Here is a 15,364-nt window from a genome sequence, read left to right on the forward strand (position 1 = left end):
CGATTCACATAATTCATCGGAGTAAGTAAATGCACCGCCCGTGCACTGTGTCACACCTTCTATCTTCCGCTCGACTCCTATGTTGATAAATCCTTCCCAATTTCCTGATCCGTAGTTTAACCTGAAGCAGAACGTGCCGCAGAAATGCTCATGGTCTGACATCCACTTTTTATCTTTGCATTAGTATCTCAAGTATGACCGTTTCTCTTATTATCATAAACCTCAAAAGCTACTAAATGCCCAGAACCAATATGTCTAGGCCATGTTTCGGAAGTTTCAAATTCGTCACCTGCTTCTTTAAAGAAGGTTACTACTTTGTCAGCGAACCATTCTATGAAACTTGTGAAGTTAGAACAAACGTTAGTTAATATCTGCTGGCCAATATTATTCCTCTTCTCAATTGTAAAATTAGCTAAGCTTTGGTTAAAGTCTATGACTTTATTGTATACCAAGCTACTCGTACTATTATCAAACATAACATAATCAGAGTTTAGGTTTGAGGACAACTTGTTAGTATCATTGTTAGCTATTGAATCGTACGGAATATAAGTCTCGTAAAACTTAGGATGATCTTGGTAGTTAATTATCTTACCAGAACAGTTGTAGCGTGCGTTAAAATCTGTGTGATTACCCAGCAAGACACGGCAGTTATTAAAGCCATCTAACAGATCAAGTGGATGCTGTAAAAACGGAAGACTGCAGTGACTGCAAATCTTTACGTTGGATATTCATTATTGTGAAGAAAATGTTATATAGGATAGAGATCTGTATATCATGAAAATCAAGCTGTATATCATGAAAATCAAGCTGAATGAGCCCTTAGTTTTATAATTGGTAGTATTGATTCTACTCTGCCAGGATCCGTTGCCAAGTTACCCAGCTTTGTCATGAAACAAGCTTGACCAAGGAGTCCAAGCCCAATAAAGAAATCCCAACTCTAACATCTGGGTGGGTAAGCCTTTGGTTAACTCTCGATTAAATTCTACCAAATACCTTGAACTTCCCCCAAATTTCCAAAGTATTCTCCAGATTTTTGCAAACTTTCAACAAAACTGACCCAAAGTGATGCTTGAATAATGAACTCAATCCAACTTCTGAGTATACCCCCAGTAGCACATCCTACAATAAATACTCCGTTCACGGTAATTTTACGATATGGTTGCATATTACAACAACCTTTCTAGATTTTTTCCATTAGAAAACACCATACTACGGAAAAAAAAAGAACAGCGCTAACAAACCAAAAAAAAAAAGACCGAAAAAAAAAACACTGATTCTTGCGCCCCTTGAAAGGATACCGACCATTTTCAAGAGGTTTACGAAGTCAATTAGATATTCTTCTTGTAATAACGAACAATAGTACTATACAAAGTCGATCCAAGCATCATGTCATTTAACTTTGCTAATTTTACCAAAGATTTGAAGAATTTGGGGGACAAATTTTCCAATGAATTCAATAACGAATTTTTACCAATGGCCCAAAGAACTTCTAGACTAGTTCAAGAAAGAATAGGTAAGGTCAATGTTGACGATATTAGCCATTTACCAAGTGAGTACTTAGAATTGGCCGATAAATGTAATAATATTGAAAAATTATACAAGAATGTTTTAAAAATCACTAATAATTATGAAAATGAATCTTATGATTATCCAACCAATTTACAAGAATCTTTTAGTGAATTTGGTAGAAACTTTACTAATAGAGTGTCTAATTTATCTAAAGCTACAACTCCAGCTGAAGCACAAGCAGCTTTAATCAATCCAACCACTGGTGAGTTCAAACCACCAAAAACTTTATACCATGCTTTGGCTAGAGCTACTGATGGATCAATTTTAACTTCCTCGACTTCCAAAGATCAAGATCCTTTAGTTAAAGGATTAGATTTATACTCATCCAACTTGAATAAGATTGCTAATGCTAGATTAGGTCAAGATCAATTGATTAAATCAAAATTCAATAAACCTTTAACGACCACTTTACGTCAATTAATTTCTCAAAGTAATAATATCCAAAAGAAAGTGGAAGATAAAAGAATTGATTACGATTTAGCTCGTATTAACTTAACTGGTTGTTCTAATCCTTCAAAAGAACCTCAATTGAGGGTTGCAATGGAGAATGCCGAAGATGAATTTGCTAATAGTGTTGAAGATGCTATTAATATCATGCAAAATGTTTTGGAACACGCTCAACCATTAGAAGAATTCTTGGAATTAATTAAAGCTCAATTGGCTTATCATAAATTAGCTACCGAACTATTAGGTGGAATGGTTGGAGATTTTGAGAATTTAATCGATGAAAATTCAAAATTATCAAGTGGGAATAATAGTGGAAGTAGAGAATCCGGTGATTTTGATATTTAATTTTGTATTTATTCCCTTCATTTATTCCCTCTATTCTCTCTTTTTTTTTTTTTTTTGTTTTTTCAATTCACTCATTTCATTAGACTTTTTTTGTCAATGCCTTTTCTTTTTTTACTTTAATGGTATTTAATAAGTATTATACTACAATAATTGATATTTTTATACGAAATGCAATAAATAAGAGATGACGGAATTATGATAAATACAATAAAAAGAAAGAAAAATTAAAAAGAGCATCTATAACCTAAATCAAGTTATCGAATATGAATTATCTATACGGGCATGAATTAATTTTGTAACTTTAAAGATTCTAATCTTGTATCAACTGCAGACTTGGAATTATCTTGACTATCATCAGTATATTTTCCTTCCAATAATCTGGCATGAATGGATACTAAAGCCCTTATAGTATCTTTAGCGTTAATAACTGCTGATATGTTTATTTCATTAGCACCTTGAGAAATCATTTCAATATTTATCTTTTCATCAGCTAAAACTTTGAACATATTACCAGCAATTCCAATAAGGTTTACCATTTGTTTGCCAACTAATGAAACAATAGTCAAATTTCTTGTAATATCCACCGTACCCATTTTTCTTAATTCTTTGACTGCATTTTTCAAGTTAGTTTCTTGGTCAGGTTGAATTTGAGAAGCCATAGAAACATGAACTTCTGAAGTTGAAATTAAATCAACAACCAATTTATATTTATCTAAAGTGGTAAAGATATGAGCCAAAAACCCATGGGATAAAGTCTTTTTATTAGAGTGAACATTTAATACAACAATGTCTTGCTTAGCAGTAATAGCAGTAGCTGATCTTTGCTTTAAATGAGCGAGATAATTAGGAGGTAAAGTTTCATAAGCAGCTGGAGGATGAGGAGGAGTAGCTTCACCTCTTCTACCCAAATTATCAGGATATATAACAGTCCCATTACCTCTTGGATTGACAACATTTTTAATTCTGATTGGAATTTTAGCTTTTATGACTTGTTCCATAGTGAAGGGATGGATAACTTCAGAACCATAATAGGTTAATTCTGCAGCTTCTTCAGGTGTAACACTATCTAATAATCTAGCATTTGGAACTTTTCTTGGATCAGCAGTGAATATACCATCAACTTCTTTCCAAACATGTAATTCTTCCGCTTGAACACCAACTGCAATCAAGGCTGCACATAAGTCAGTATAACCACGACCAACACCATTAAGTAAACCACCTGGTACAGTCCCGAAATAACCAGTTAAAACAGGTACAACATCTTCAGGTAATGAACTAATCTTAAGACCTAATTGAACAGCTAAAAATCTATAAAAATCATCATTAAACCCATTTGAAAAATCATAATCTAAAGGAATGATATCAGATAAATCAATATAAACAGATTGTAAACCATGATCTTTCATCAACGAGGACATGAATAAACAAGATAATTTTTCACCAATTGACATGATTGAATCCAAAGTTCTACTACTAATCTCACCAATGATTTGAGATGCGTTCAATAATTCATCGGCCCTACTTATCTCTTTTTCAGTAGCCTTAATCAATTCATTTTGAAAGTCTTTATTAGAAATACGTTGTTCAGCATTTTCAACATGATCTTGCTTTATAACATTTAATAAGGATCTGAAATCACCATTTTCAGAAGCTAAATCTGCAGCTTTCAACAATCTAGAGGTAGTCCCTTCACTTTTAGTATTGGATGATCTTGCAGAACAAACAACTGCAACTCTGTAATTCTTAGAATATACTTTCACAATATTATCAACAATATCTTCTGGAAATTTCCCAACGGAGGTACCACCGAATTTTTGAATAACCCATCCATTACTGGAAGAGCTAACAGACTTTAAATCAAGTACAGAGTTATATGAAGAAGCTGATAAAGGAGGTTGAACTGACATTATGAAATTATTGTAATATCGGGAAGTTATATAACGTAAAACATAAAATGTGATTTAAGGAATAAAATTTTCAATTATTCAATTTAAGTAATGAAATCCCTGCAACAGTGAACGTGTTTTAAGTAAATAAGATCGAATGTATCTTTCTAAATCATGGAATGATTCATTATATATATTATATTTGGAAAATTTTGAAAAATTTATGAGTCAAAAAAGCGGATTCTGTATACAGAACACCTTTTCGAATCCCGGTAACGGGTGATTTCACGTGACTCACGGAGCACAAAAAACATCCATACACCAATCAAGTTTGTAACTCATCTCATCACAAAAAATTAGCGTTTGAGTGGTGTGAGGGTTGCAACTAATATGGGGAGATATATTTAAAGGTAATCCAGGTTGAAAAAATTGATCAGAATCGGTTGAGTAGTAAGATAAAAGCAAGGATGCCTACCAGTAAGAGATCCACAGAAGAGAGCGGGCCTGAGGAGCCAAAGAAGCTCGATACCCAATATAAGCACGAGGACATCAAAAGATTTTTCAATCAACAGATTTGGGATGATAATTTTCAAAACCGTATACAAGGGGAGGTTGCCGATAGTCAACCATACCGTTGGGGGACCATAACGGAGTTAATGGACGATACTTTGTTAAGACAAGTACGTAAAGAAGTTTTGAATGAAATTGCATTCACGAAAAAGGAAACGGATATTTATAAGGTATATCAATCAGGAGATTTGGCGAATTTATCAGGATTGAATTGGGATGATTTATCCAGATTGCCCTCATTATATAAGTTGAGGGCTGCGATTTATTCGGAAGAATTCAGAGATGTTATTTCCAAAATCACTGGATGTGGGAAATTAAGTGGTGTTAAGACGGATATGTCAATTAATACATACACAAAAGGATGCCATTTATTAACCCACGACGATGTTATTGGATCAAGAAGAGTGAGTTTCATCTTGTATTTACCTGATCCAAACAAGAAATGGAAATCACATTATGGGGGAGGATTAAGATTATTCCCGGCAATTGTTCCAAATGTCCCCAAGACTGATTTTGATGTTAAGTTAGTACCTCAATTCAATCAGATTGCATTTTTCACTGTCCAACCAGGGTTATCCTTCCATGATGTTGAAGAGGTGAGGGTTGATAAACAAAGATTATCTATCCAGGGATGGTTTCATATTCCGCAACCGGGAGAAAATGGTTATATTCCAGGAGAACAAGAGGAAACAGAATCTAGATCAACGTTGCAACAATTACAGAGTAAAGAATTACAAGAATTTGATTTCCCTAAACCAACCCGTATTGACTTCCCTGTTGAAGAATTGAAAATCTATGAACAAGACTTTAAAAATGATAGTACTTTTAGTAAATACGATATCGAATATTTATCAAAATATATCAATCCATTATATTTGAATGGGGCTAATTTGAAGCAATTGAATGAAATGTTTATGAATGAATCAGTTGTTGAAATAAATGACATTATTAAACCCGAATATGCCAATTTATTAAAAGAATCAATTATAAAGCATGAATTAGAGGAGAAAGTTCCTTCAAATTCAAAAGAAGTTAAAGCCCCTTGGAAAACAGCCATCCCACCACATAAACAAAGATATCTTTATATGGATGGGAAATCATCATTTGAACCAACCGAATCAATGATTAAACATATCAATCATGTTGGAACTCAAGAATTACCAAATTTCAATTTATTGAAAAATACAACTAATGAAACCACCGACCAATTACTCTTGGAGTTAAACTCTTTCATGAAATCAATCTCATTCAAGAAATGGTTGATTTTAATAACCAGTTTGATACCAACCAGTGATCAAATCATAACTCGTCGTTTTAGACCAGGCCATGATTTCATCTTGGCTACCACCACTGATAAAAATTTAGCAAGAGATGGTAAAGATGAGTTAAACGTTTTATTAGAAGCCACTCTTAATTTAACTCCCACTGCTCAAGATCCTAAAAACTGGGAATCGGGCGAATTTGGTGGATACGAATTATGCATGGCTTTAAATAAAGACGAAGACGATGATGATTTCGAAGACGATGATCCTGCAGTCTACAAAGCCAGCAGTGCTGACGACGACAGTGTCTTGTATACTAGTCAATGTAAATGGAATAGTTTATGTTTGATGTTGAGAGACCCTCTGGTGTTGAAGTTTGTTAAATACGTCAGTATCAATGCAAAAGGCTCAAGATGGGACGTCAGTGCCCAGTGGAACGTAAAGAGCTTTGACGATGAAGTCGATGAAGATGAAAACAATGACAACTGATTCCATGCTTCTTTTCTTCCTAGTATATAAATAATGAACACTTTCAATATGAAATTGATATGCTTGTAGAGTTTTGATTGCAAAAAATCATATGAAGGGATCTTTTTACTTAAAACTGAAGAGTCGTCCCGGCACCGAAATCAAAGCGAAGACCCAAAAAAAACTTCCGGACGCGGTAAATTTTTACTGTTCATTCACTGGGAGCCTTTTTTTCACGTTGGATGTATAAAAAGTACTAAAAATCTCGTTTTCTTTATCAGGGTATATAATTTTCTATAAAATATCTTTAGAGGATGTCGTCAGTTGAATCAGAACCTAATCCGCTTGTCATTTTCGCCACTGTTGCTACTATCATTGCCAGTGCGGTTGTTTACTACTTAATTCAACAAAGTCGTAAGAATGTGCCAGTTTTATTACCAAATGAATTTAAAAAATTCCCATTGATTGAAAAAACTAGAGTCAGTCACAATTCTTGTATTTACCGTTTTGGATTACCAAAGAGCACCGACAGATTGGGATTACCAATTGGTCAACACATTTCAATTGGTGCTGTTATTGACGGGAAAGAAATTGTTAGATCTTATACTCCAATTTCCACCGATGACGAATTGGGATACTTTGATTTATTGATCAAAACTTATGAACAAGGTAATATTTCTAGACACGTTGAACTGAAGAAAATTGGTGACACTATCGAAGTTAGAGGTCCAAAAGGTTTTTTCACTTATACTCCGAATATGGTTAAATCGTTTGGTATGGTTGCTGGTGGTACCGGTATTGCTCCAATGTATCAAATCATTACTTCTATCTTGAACAATCCAAAGGATTCTACTAAAATCCATTTACTTTATGCTAACGTCACCGAAGATGATATCTTATTAAAAAAAGAATTAGAAAATTACCAAGCTAAACATTCGGATCAATTCAAAATTCACTACGTTTTGAATACCCCTCCTGCCAACTGGAACGGAAGTGTTGGTTTCATCACCCCGGAAATTATGGATACTCACTTACCAAAATCAACCGATGATACTAACTTGTTGATTTGTGGGCCTCCTCCAATGGTCAGTGCCATCAAAAAGGCCGCCGTCACCTTGAACTACCCAAAGGCCAAACCAGTCTCCAAATTAGGTGACCAAGTCTTTGTCTTCTAATGTTCTTCAATAAGTAATTTATATCGAACATTTGCAGTAACAACTAAATTAATGTAGATATCCTCATTTGGGCCTCCGTACACCGGATACGATAATCACGTGAAACCGCCCACCTTCCTGCATGATTGCCAGTTTCGGATATCCCTAACAAAACTAGAGCTGATGATACTTCGGTTGGATACAACGGCGTCCTCTTGTATTCCCTATCCCAAATAATATTGTCATGGTTCTATTTCTCATACCACTAACGGCGCTAGTTGCTACAGTGGCGGCAGTGACAGATGAAGTCAAATGGAAGGCCGATAGAGAGAGCCTGATACTAAGCGCTATTGACTCCCCAGATAAACAGATAACTATTGACAACATTTTCAGATCTCCAACTAACTTTAAGAACTTGCCTCCGATAATAAGCGCCCCTTCGCTTCTGCAACGTACTTTGAAGCCCGGCGAAGTTCCCCATTACGTTATTGATTTTGCTCCTTTGGTACATTTATATACTGAAGAACGCTATCTTCCTTACGATATTGCTGATTACGTTAAGCATTTCCATGTCGAATATGATAATGGTACTGTTATTCCAGGCACAGATGAAGATATGAATCTATCCAAATTATCTGAATTACCTAAATTACCTGATCTTTATATGACTTCTGATACCGATTTTGATACCGATCCTGATTGGATTACAGGAATTAAAAACAAACCATCCTTGATAAATGGTGAAATTAAAGATGCTCCTGCAACCTTGATTGTGGTTGATAAGGGAAACGGATGGGTAGATGCATTCTGGTTTTATTTTTACTCTTTTAATTTGGGACCCTTTGTCATGGGGTCTGGTCCCTATGGTAACCATGTTGGTGACTGGGAACACTCTTTGGTTCGTTTCTATAACGGCAAACCAATCATTGTTTGGATGTCTGCTCATGGTGGTGGTGGTGCTTATTATTATCATAATTTGGAAAAATTCGAGTTAGATCCAAAACATCCAATCATCTTCTCTGCTCGTGGTACTCATGCTAATTATGTCAGTGTTGGCCAACATCCCCATGACTTGCCTTATGGAATATTATCTGATTTCACCGATAGAGGTCCTTTGTGGAATCCTACAAAGAATTATTTGGCTTATACTTATGATGGTGAGTTTGTTTATCCTGCAAAAACACCAAATGCAAATGCAAAACATACAGGCAGAGAACTCGAGTATGGTGATTGGCTTTCTTTCACCGGTCATTGGGGTGATAAACAACTTGAAGATAATGATGATCGTCAACGTCACCTGTTAATTGGTGGTTACAAGTATATCGATGGCCCTCACGGACCTTTAATGAAGAACTTGGTTAGACTCAACCCTTGTGAAAGACATAAATGGTGGAATTTTTGGAATGGTTGCAATATAAGGGAAAATATCAAATGGGGGATCGGTGTTGAAAGTGAAGGCTATAATTGTGGTAATGTTTTCATAAAAGTTAAGCCTCACTGGTTAAGACTGTTACTTCAAAAACTGACTTGGGGTGGCGGGTTTTGCTTCATTGTTGATTTGATTTATGGATAGATTTAGTTTTATAATTTTTTTGATGTTTTTAATGTTTTTCTATGGTTTTTCTTTTTTTTTGATTTTCGTTTTTAAAATTTATTTCTTTAAGATTGCTAGTCAATCTTTTATATATAGCCTCGTTATAGGCTCATGCCATTTCTAGACTTACTTTTATACATTAAAGTTAGATTTTTGCAATTTAAATTTTATTGTATTTTTTGTATTTTTCCTTTTGGACTAGTTGGTGCTCTCCAATTTTTTTCTCATTAATTAATTCCGCTAGTTATAATTAAAATGCTAAAAATCAGCTTTATAATAAACCTGTTAAAGATAATTCACAACTACTATAAATATTTTATAAACTTATAATCAAATTTACAAGGCTAAAAACTAAGACGTATTGCACTTCTTCAAGAGGATAAAGATTCCGGTTCACAATTTTTGCATCTTATAGTATTCGCATGTCAAAATGTCAACTCATCATCCTACGTTTGGCCGAACGTCAGGGATAGGAAACGTGTTTAAGTCGATCACTAAATCACTAAAGACTTCAGGTTCTTCCTCATCATCCCATCCATCAAATGTTTCAGTTAGAATAAACCCCATGGTCGTTGGTGGAAGCACCGATCAACTACTTCAACATCTACGATCGGGCCCATTACCAGCCAGAGCATCTGCTGCTGCCAAAATGACCGAGACCTTGGAGAGTGTTTCATTGTCTTCATTTCCTGAAGTGTGGTATGCAGCAAGAGATATGTGTAACCCTAAAATACAATCTTACATAAGGAGGATAGCTATAACATTATTGATTCAATGTATTAAACAAGATGAAAACTCCATAAGTGATAGACTCACTTTTTTCAAGGATATAACATACTTTTGCCAAATAAGTGGCTCGAAAGTGGATGATGAATTCGATTTGTTTATTAGGGCCTTGAAAAATTTAACAAACGACGGTAAGATAATACATGACTTTTGCGTATACGACCAAGGTAAGAACTTATCACAGTTCTTACTATCTGCTTTAATTGCCTTGAGTAACACTCAAAAGAAGTTTAACGATTCTGACAGTTGGAGAAGTGACAAAAACTTCAGGAACTTGATCGAGTTGAACAATCTTATAAAGAATTGTTTCAAGTTTAGCTTTAGTATTCTTGATGAATCTTCAATTACATCTCTTATCTCGGGAATATCAGAGCTTGTATATACCACTAAAAATTCAATAATTATGAACAGTTGCTTAGAGGTAATCAATACTGTTGTTGTGTTCGGTGCAATCCCTTTCAAAAACTTCAATCAAGTCATGAGTTTATGTTGTTACACTTATGGTACTCTGAGCAATGAATTGCTTACAAAAATCACCTGGGAAATAATACACAATCTTTCTATTGATGCTACATTTCATCTTGTTTTAACAAGCTTATGTGATGTAATGACAAATCCAGATTTACAGGTTCAAACTTCTACTAATGGCCATACAAACGGAACCCACACCTTAAGCCGTAGTATAAGTTCAAGTATCTTATCCCAATCAAAACGCTCAATGAGTTCTGAACAGCTTGTTGCAAAATCATCTACCAATAATGCAACAGCTGGGTTAATTGACGTCAGAAACCCAATAAATACATGTATCGGAGCAATCCAATTGATGGAAAAAATTCAAATTGAAAGTGCTTTAGAGGATAAACCCAACTTTAGCTGCTTTTTAATACCTATTTTCAAAGCATACAAAATAGCCTTATCATTCAACATACCTTTAATAAACACTTCTATTCTTCGAAGTTTCGATAGACTTTTTTCAATTGATGGAACAAATGATGTTTATTCTGTGAATTTAACTTTTGAAAAGCTATTCCCCTTCCATCTATGGTATTCGCCAACATTCAGCATTTATGACGTTTTGGATAGCTTGAAGCTAAACTCTGATCTGGATATAAGCTATTGGAAGTCGATTTGTCTCTCATTACAGGGCCTTTTCGAAAATCATAAACTACAAACTCCTAAAGATAAGCTTGTTGGACTATTTTTTCAACATTATAACATGCTAGATTCAAATAACGTTAATTTTATTCTCAACTTCTACCATGAAGAAAGGTTATGTACCTCAGTTAGCCCTTTTGCGGCGGAGAACTGTAATGAATTACTTAATTGTTTTTATTATGGGGTAAATTCAAATTCAGAAATTTCACATTACGATGCTAGCATAAGGATCGAGACATTAAAAATAATTAAGGATTCATATATACTTTCGATGAAACTTTTCAATGGCTTCCCAAAAATTGAAGATATAATTTATAATATTTTCAGAAGGTCGTTAAATGAAAAAGATCCTCTAGTAATAAGATTTTTGGTTAATGACTTTCTCCTGGATATTGGATCCAGATCCTCATTTTCTTTCTTTGAAAAGCTATTGAATATTTTCTTCCCACTATTTCAGGCACGTTCTGGTAACCAGGATAGGCTAAAGAGTTTTATTTCGATTGGTTCAATTGGCTCAGGGTCTCAGTACAGCAGGACAAACGGTGCACTAGCACATAATGAAACGACGATTAACAGTGAACGAAGTATTCCTGATGATAATTTATTCATCAATGAAGATTCAAATTTTAGAAAATCTAAAATTCACCCTTTAATGTTGGTCACAGTTGGTGAATCATTGGTTGGGTTATTTGTCAGTTGCTCGAATAAATATCCACGTAAGTCTCATTTATTATATAAAGCTATTATCCAAATGTTACAATATTCGCTCTCAACTGATAATATTGAATTATCATTGACTATGATGAGGTGCTTAGTTAGGATAAGAGCAACTCTGGAAAAATATGTGTACTTCATCCAACCAACCGACATGGAAGGATTGGCAACAGCCTTGGGAAGAAATACAATGGCATCTGATTTTCTAAATGAAGATTTTAAGTGGATTTATCCAGAAAGCCCCGATTATTTACCAGAAGAGTTTTTTAATAAGCCAAGTAAAAAGTTAAAGCTAGCTGACCTGAAGTCTATCAATTCGTATTTAAATGGGACTCAATATGATGAGTCGAATGATGAATGCACAATTGAAATGTCCCAATGGCTCAGGATTGTGCTTGATGTAATGGAAAATGTTTACCATTGGGAGTTATATACTTTTATATGGGCACATTTCTGCTCGCAATTATCCAACATGGAGTTGTTTGCTGACTATCAAGAACTAATTGTTAATTTGCAACAAATCATTTGTGATCAATTATCTTTGAACTTACCGAAAAAATTGTCTATACCCAAAGCATCAGTTACTATAACTAAGGCTGACTTGCAAGTTGCATATGTAAGGACCCTATCTGGATTATTAGGTTATCATGAAATGTTCAGCAAGTATGAAGAGGATCAGATAATCGGCTCATTAATCTTTGGATTAGGATCATGGGATAAAACTGCGATTCCATGTATTCATATTCTAACAGTCTGCTGTTATGAGATCCCAATATCTATCAAAAAGTACTTGACTGCAATTTTAACAAAATTACAGACTAGAGTTACAAGTCTGAGAGCAAGTGCCCATACATTAGAATTTTTAGTATCATTAATTCATTTACCAACATTGACTTCCAATTTCACAACTGATGAATTCAAACGGGTTTTTGCAATTGCGTTCAAATATATTCAATATTCAAACGATTTAAGATTGAGAACCCAATATGAACCCCAGTCACAACCCAGCATAGCACATCAACAGTATGGTGCTGAGACTAAGGTTGATAATATGGTGTCTACTCAACTGGGAGAAAACAGTCCTATGATGAATCAATATTTGTTACAATTATCGTATTCTGCGATTCTGGCCTGGTTTCTCAAAATTGATATGAACGAGAGAAGACAAGTAAGTGGATATTTAGTTAAAAATTTAATTTTATCCAATTCGGACGAAAAAGAACTCGATGATCATACAATTGCATTCTTGGACTTAATAATAAGATTCACCTATAGTAATTTACCAGTTAAAAATATTATTCCGTCCAAAATATCAAATACAAGTTTATTGTCCACCGAAAATAATATAAGTACGAATAGATGGATATTAGGGAATAGTATTATTGGAATTGACACAAACATTCTTAATGGAGATTCAGTATTAACTATTCGTCGGCCTACCGGGGTTTCAATTTTGAAATTATCGTTAGATCCATCAATGATACCAGAGTGGACAGAAATAAATGACGGGAATAAACTTTCTAAAAATTTTAGAGGAGATCGTAATAAAGCACTCATAAATTCAAATTATCTACTTTTGCAACTATTTAATAATGTGGATAAGGGGAATAATTCGAAACCCATACCAATAATTGAAGATGCTGCTACATTAAGAGCAATATCGTCATTAGATCGTATTCCGATTGTTGAATTCCACAAGGTTGGAATCATGTATATTGCACCCGGGCAAAGTAGTGAGGTTGAAGTATTAGGAAACGACGTTGGATCGAGAAATTATCAAAACTTTATCGAAGGAATTGGTAGAATAATCAAGTTGAAAAATTGCAAAGACGCATACGTTGGAGGATTAGATACAGAAAACAATTTAGATGGAGAACATGCTATTTTTTGGAGTGATGAGGTAACTCATTTAATATTTCACACCACTAGTATGATGCCTAACAACCCCAATGACAAATATTTTGATTTGAAGAAGAGACATATTGGGAACAATTATGTTAATATTTATTTTGATGAAAGTGGACTACCATTTAACTTCAACTTGATTAAATCACAATTCAATTTTTTGAATGTAGTTATTTCGCCTCATACAATAACTAGTGAATTTTTATTAAGTGAAAAACCAAACAATAAAGAAAAGTTTTTCAAAGTTAAAACTTACAGAAGGGAAGGGGTCCCCGGGGTATTCTCTACATGTCATTTCAAGTTAATCCTGGAGAGTCAATTAGCAATCTTCATAAGAAACTTGGTTCTTATTCTGGACGACTTTGCTAACGTATGGCATTCCAGTGGTCAAAGTTCATATGTATCTAATTGGAGTCATCGGGTGAAACAAATTCGACTTTTGAAAGACAAGACATTGAAAAATCACCAAGTTCTAGAAGAAGAACAACAACAGCAGCAATTACAACAACTGACCCAAGCTGCATCTAACCATCATCACCATCCGTCATCCCTAAGTTCAGCAATCGGTGGTGATGCCAAATCCAACCCCACAAAAGATGCTACCTTCTCCTTCATGGAACAGCTACAATATGAAAATACCCAGTCGTCTCCCGCAACCACTAATCTTGCGAGCGGAGAGTCAACTGGTAAGTACGAATACGTTTCCAATAACGAGAACGAACTATATACATTGCTCGAATTCAACTCTTACACTTAACCGACACTTAACCAATATACTTAACATTGTATACTCAACAATAGACTTAACCTTCCATACCTCAATATATATGTTTGTCTGTTGATGCCTTATTTTGCAGCCGACAAAGCAATCAAAGCTCTCGGGCGAAACCTCCGGCCGAGCACCCCGGCCCCTTCAAACCCGACACTCGATAAGCAAATCCCATAGGAATCGACTCAGTCCGCCAGAACTAGCATCGATTGTAACCTTATCCGCATCCTAATGTCTCTTTCTGTTCTCTGTTCCGCTGCTGGAGTAGGCCGTTAGGTGATTATCACTAATTTTGTCGCACATTGTCCAATTAATTACTAATTTTTCGCATCCTTCTTGAGTGCCATGATTATCCAAGGCCAGTCTGTATTACGTCTTGACGCTTCATACTACTCTATTTTCCGACTGCGGACCAGGTCTCTTGCTAGGTGGAGACTCTACCGTCTAGAGGCCCCGGTTGTTCATATGAAAAGACTGCCGGTAGTTAGTTCCGCATGTAGCAATCGCACCCTTCTGAGAGAAGCCCGAAGACTATTAGATGTCGATAGAAGCTTAGATAAGCCCGCTGCTGCAGCACAAACCGGCTTCCTGAACTCACAAGGACTGCATTACTAACATTAGTCAGTCATGTAACCAGCAGATGCTAATAAAACTACAATAAGATTGTTAATAAAATCCACAGTTTTTTTTTTTTTGACTCTTTTTTTTTGTTTTGTTAGGACGTTTTTCGCTTTTTTTTC

At 34.9% G+C, this 15,364-nt stretch overlaps 6 protein-coding genes across 6 annotated transcripts; 5 read left to right on the plus strand and 1 right to left on the minus strand.

The window, feature by feature from the left end:
- Nucleotides 1-1,386: 1,386 nt before the first annotated feature.
- GVP36 (Gvp36p) lies at nucleotides 1,387-2,361 on the plus strand (the record flags this gene model as incomplete). The annotated part of the gene is made up of 1 exon (XM_020220304.1): nucleotides 1,387-2,361. One exon carries the CDS (start codon nucleotides 1,387-1,389, stop codon nucleotides 2,359-2,361), a length of 975 nt encoding a protein of 324 aa, XP_020073885.1.
- Nucleotides 2,362-2,648: 287 nt separating this feature from the next.
- On the minus strand, nucleotides 2,649-4,268 carry HOM3 (aspartate kinase; the record flags this gene model as incomplete). The annotated part of the gene is made up of 1 exon (XM_020220305.1): nucleotides 2,649-4,268. The coding sequence occupies one exon, from the start codon at nucleotides 4,266-4,268 to the stop codon at nucleotides 2,649-2,651; it is 1,620 nt and encodes a 539-aa protein (XP_020073886.1).
- A 446-nt stretch (nucleotides 4,269-4,714) lies between these two features.
- OFD1 (oxidative DNA demethylase) lies at nucleotides 4,715-6,568 on the plus strand (the record flags this gene model as incomplete). Its single annotated transcript, XM_020220306.1, has 1 exon — nucleotides 4,715-6,568. The coding sequence occupies one exon, from the start codon at nucleotides 4,715-4,717 to the stop codon at nucleotides 6,566-6,568; it is 1,854 nt and encodes a 617-aa protein (XP_020073887.1).
- A 293-nt stretch (nucleotides 6,569-6,861) lies between these two features.
- On the plus strand, nucleotides 6,862-7,722 carry CBR1 (Cbr1p; the record flags this gene model as incomplete). The annotated part of the gene is made up of 1 exon (XM_020219078.1): nucleotides 6,862-7,722. The coding sequence occupies one exon, from the start codon at nucleotides 6,862-6,864 to the stop codon at nucleotides 7,720-7,722; it is 861 nt and encodes a 286-aa protein (XP_020073888.1).
- A 212-nt stretch (nucleotides 7,723-7,934) lies between these two features.
- On the plus strand, nucleotides 7,935-9,324 carry HYPBUDRAFT_154154 (uncharacterized protein). The gene has a single exon (XM_020221924.1). The coding sequence runs from the start codon at nucleotides 7,946-7,948 to the stop codon at nucleotides 9,272-9,274; it is 1,329 nt and encodes a 442-aa protein (XP_020073889.1). The 5' UTR covers nucleotides 7,935-7,945; the 3' UTR covers nucleotides 9,275-9,324.
- Nucleotides 9,325-9,725: 401 nt separating this feature from the next.
- TSC2 (Tsc2p) lies at nucleotides 9,726-14,612 on the plus strand (the record flags this gene model as incomplete). Its single annotated transcript, XM_020223725.1, has 1 exon — nucleotides 9,726-14,612. One exon carries the CDS (start codon nucleotides 9,726-9,728, stop codon nucleotides 14,610-14,612), a length of 4,887 nt encoding a protein of 1,628 aa, XP_020073890.1.
- Nucleotides 14,613-15,364: the final 752 nt, after the last annotated feature.

Source organism: Hyphopichia burtonii (genome assembly GCF_001661395.1).
Source record: "Hyphopichia burtonii NRRL Y-1933 unplaced genomic scaffold HYPBUscaffold_9, whole genome shotgun sequence".
NCBI lineage: Eukaryota > Fungi > Ascomycota > Pichiomycetes > Serinales > Debaryomycetaceae > Hyphopichia > Hyphopichia burtonii.

Bases quoted from the DNA above. Each gene is read 5' to 3' on its own strand.
- HYPBUDRAFT_154154 (XM_020221924.1), top strand. From the start codon at position 7,946: ATGGTTCTATTTCTCATACCACTAACGGCGCTAGTTGCTACAGTGGCG.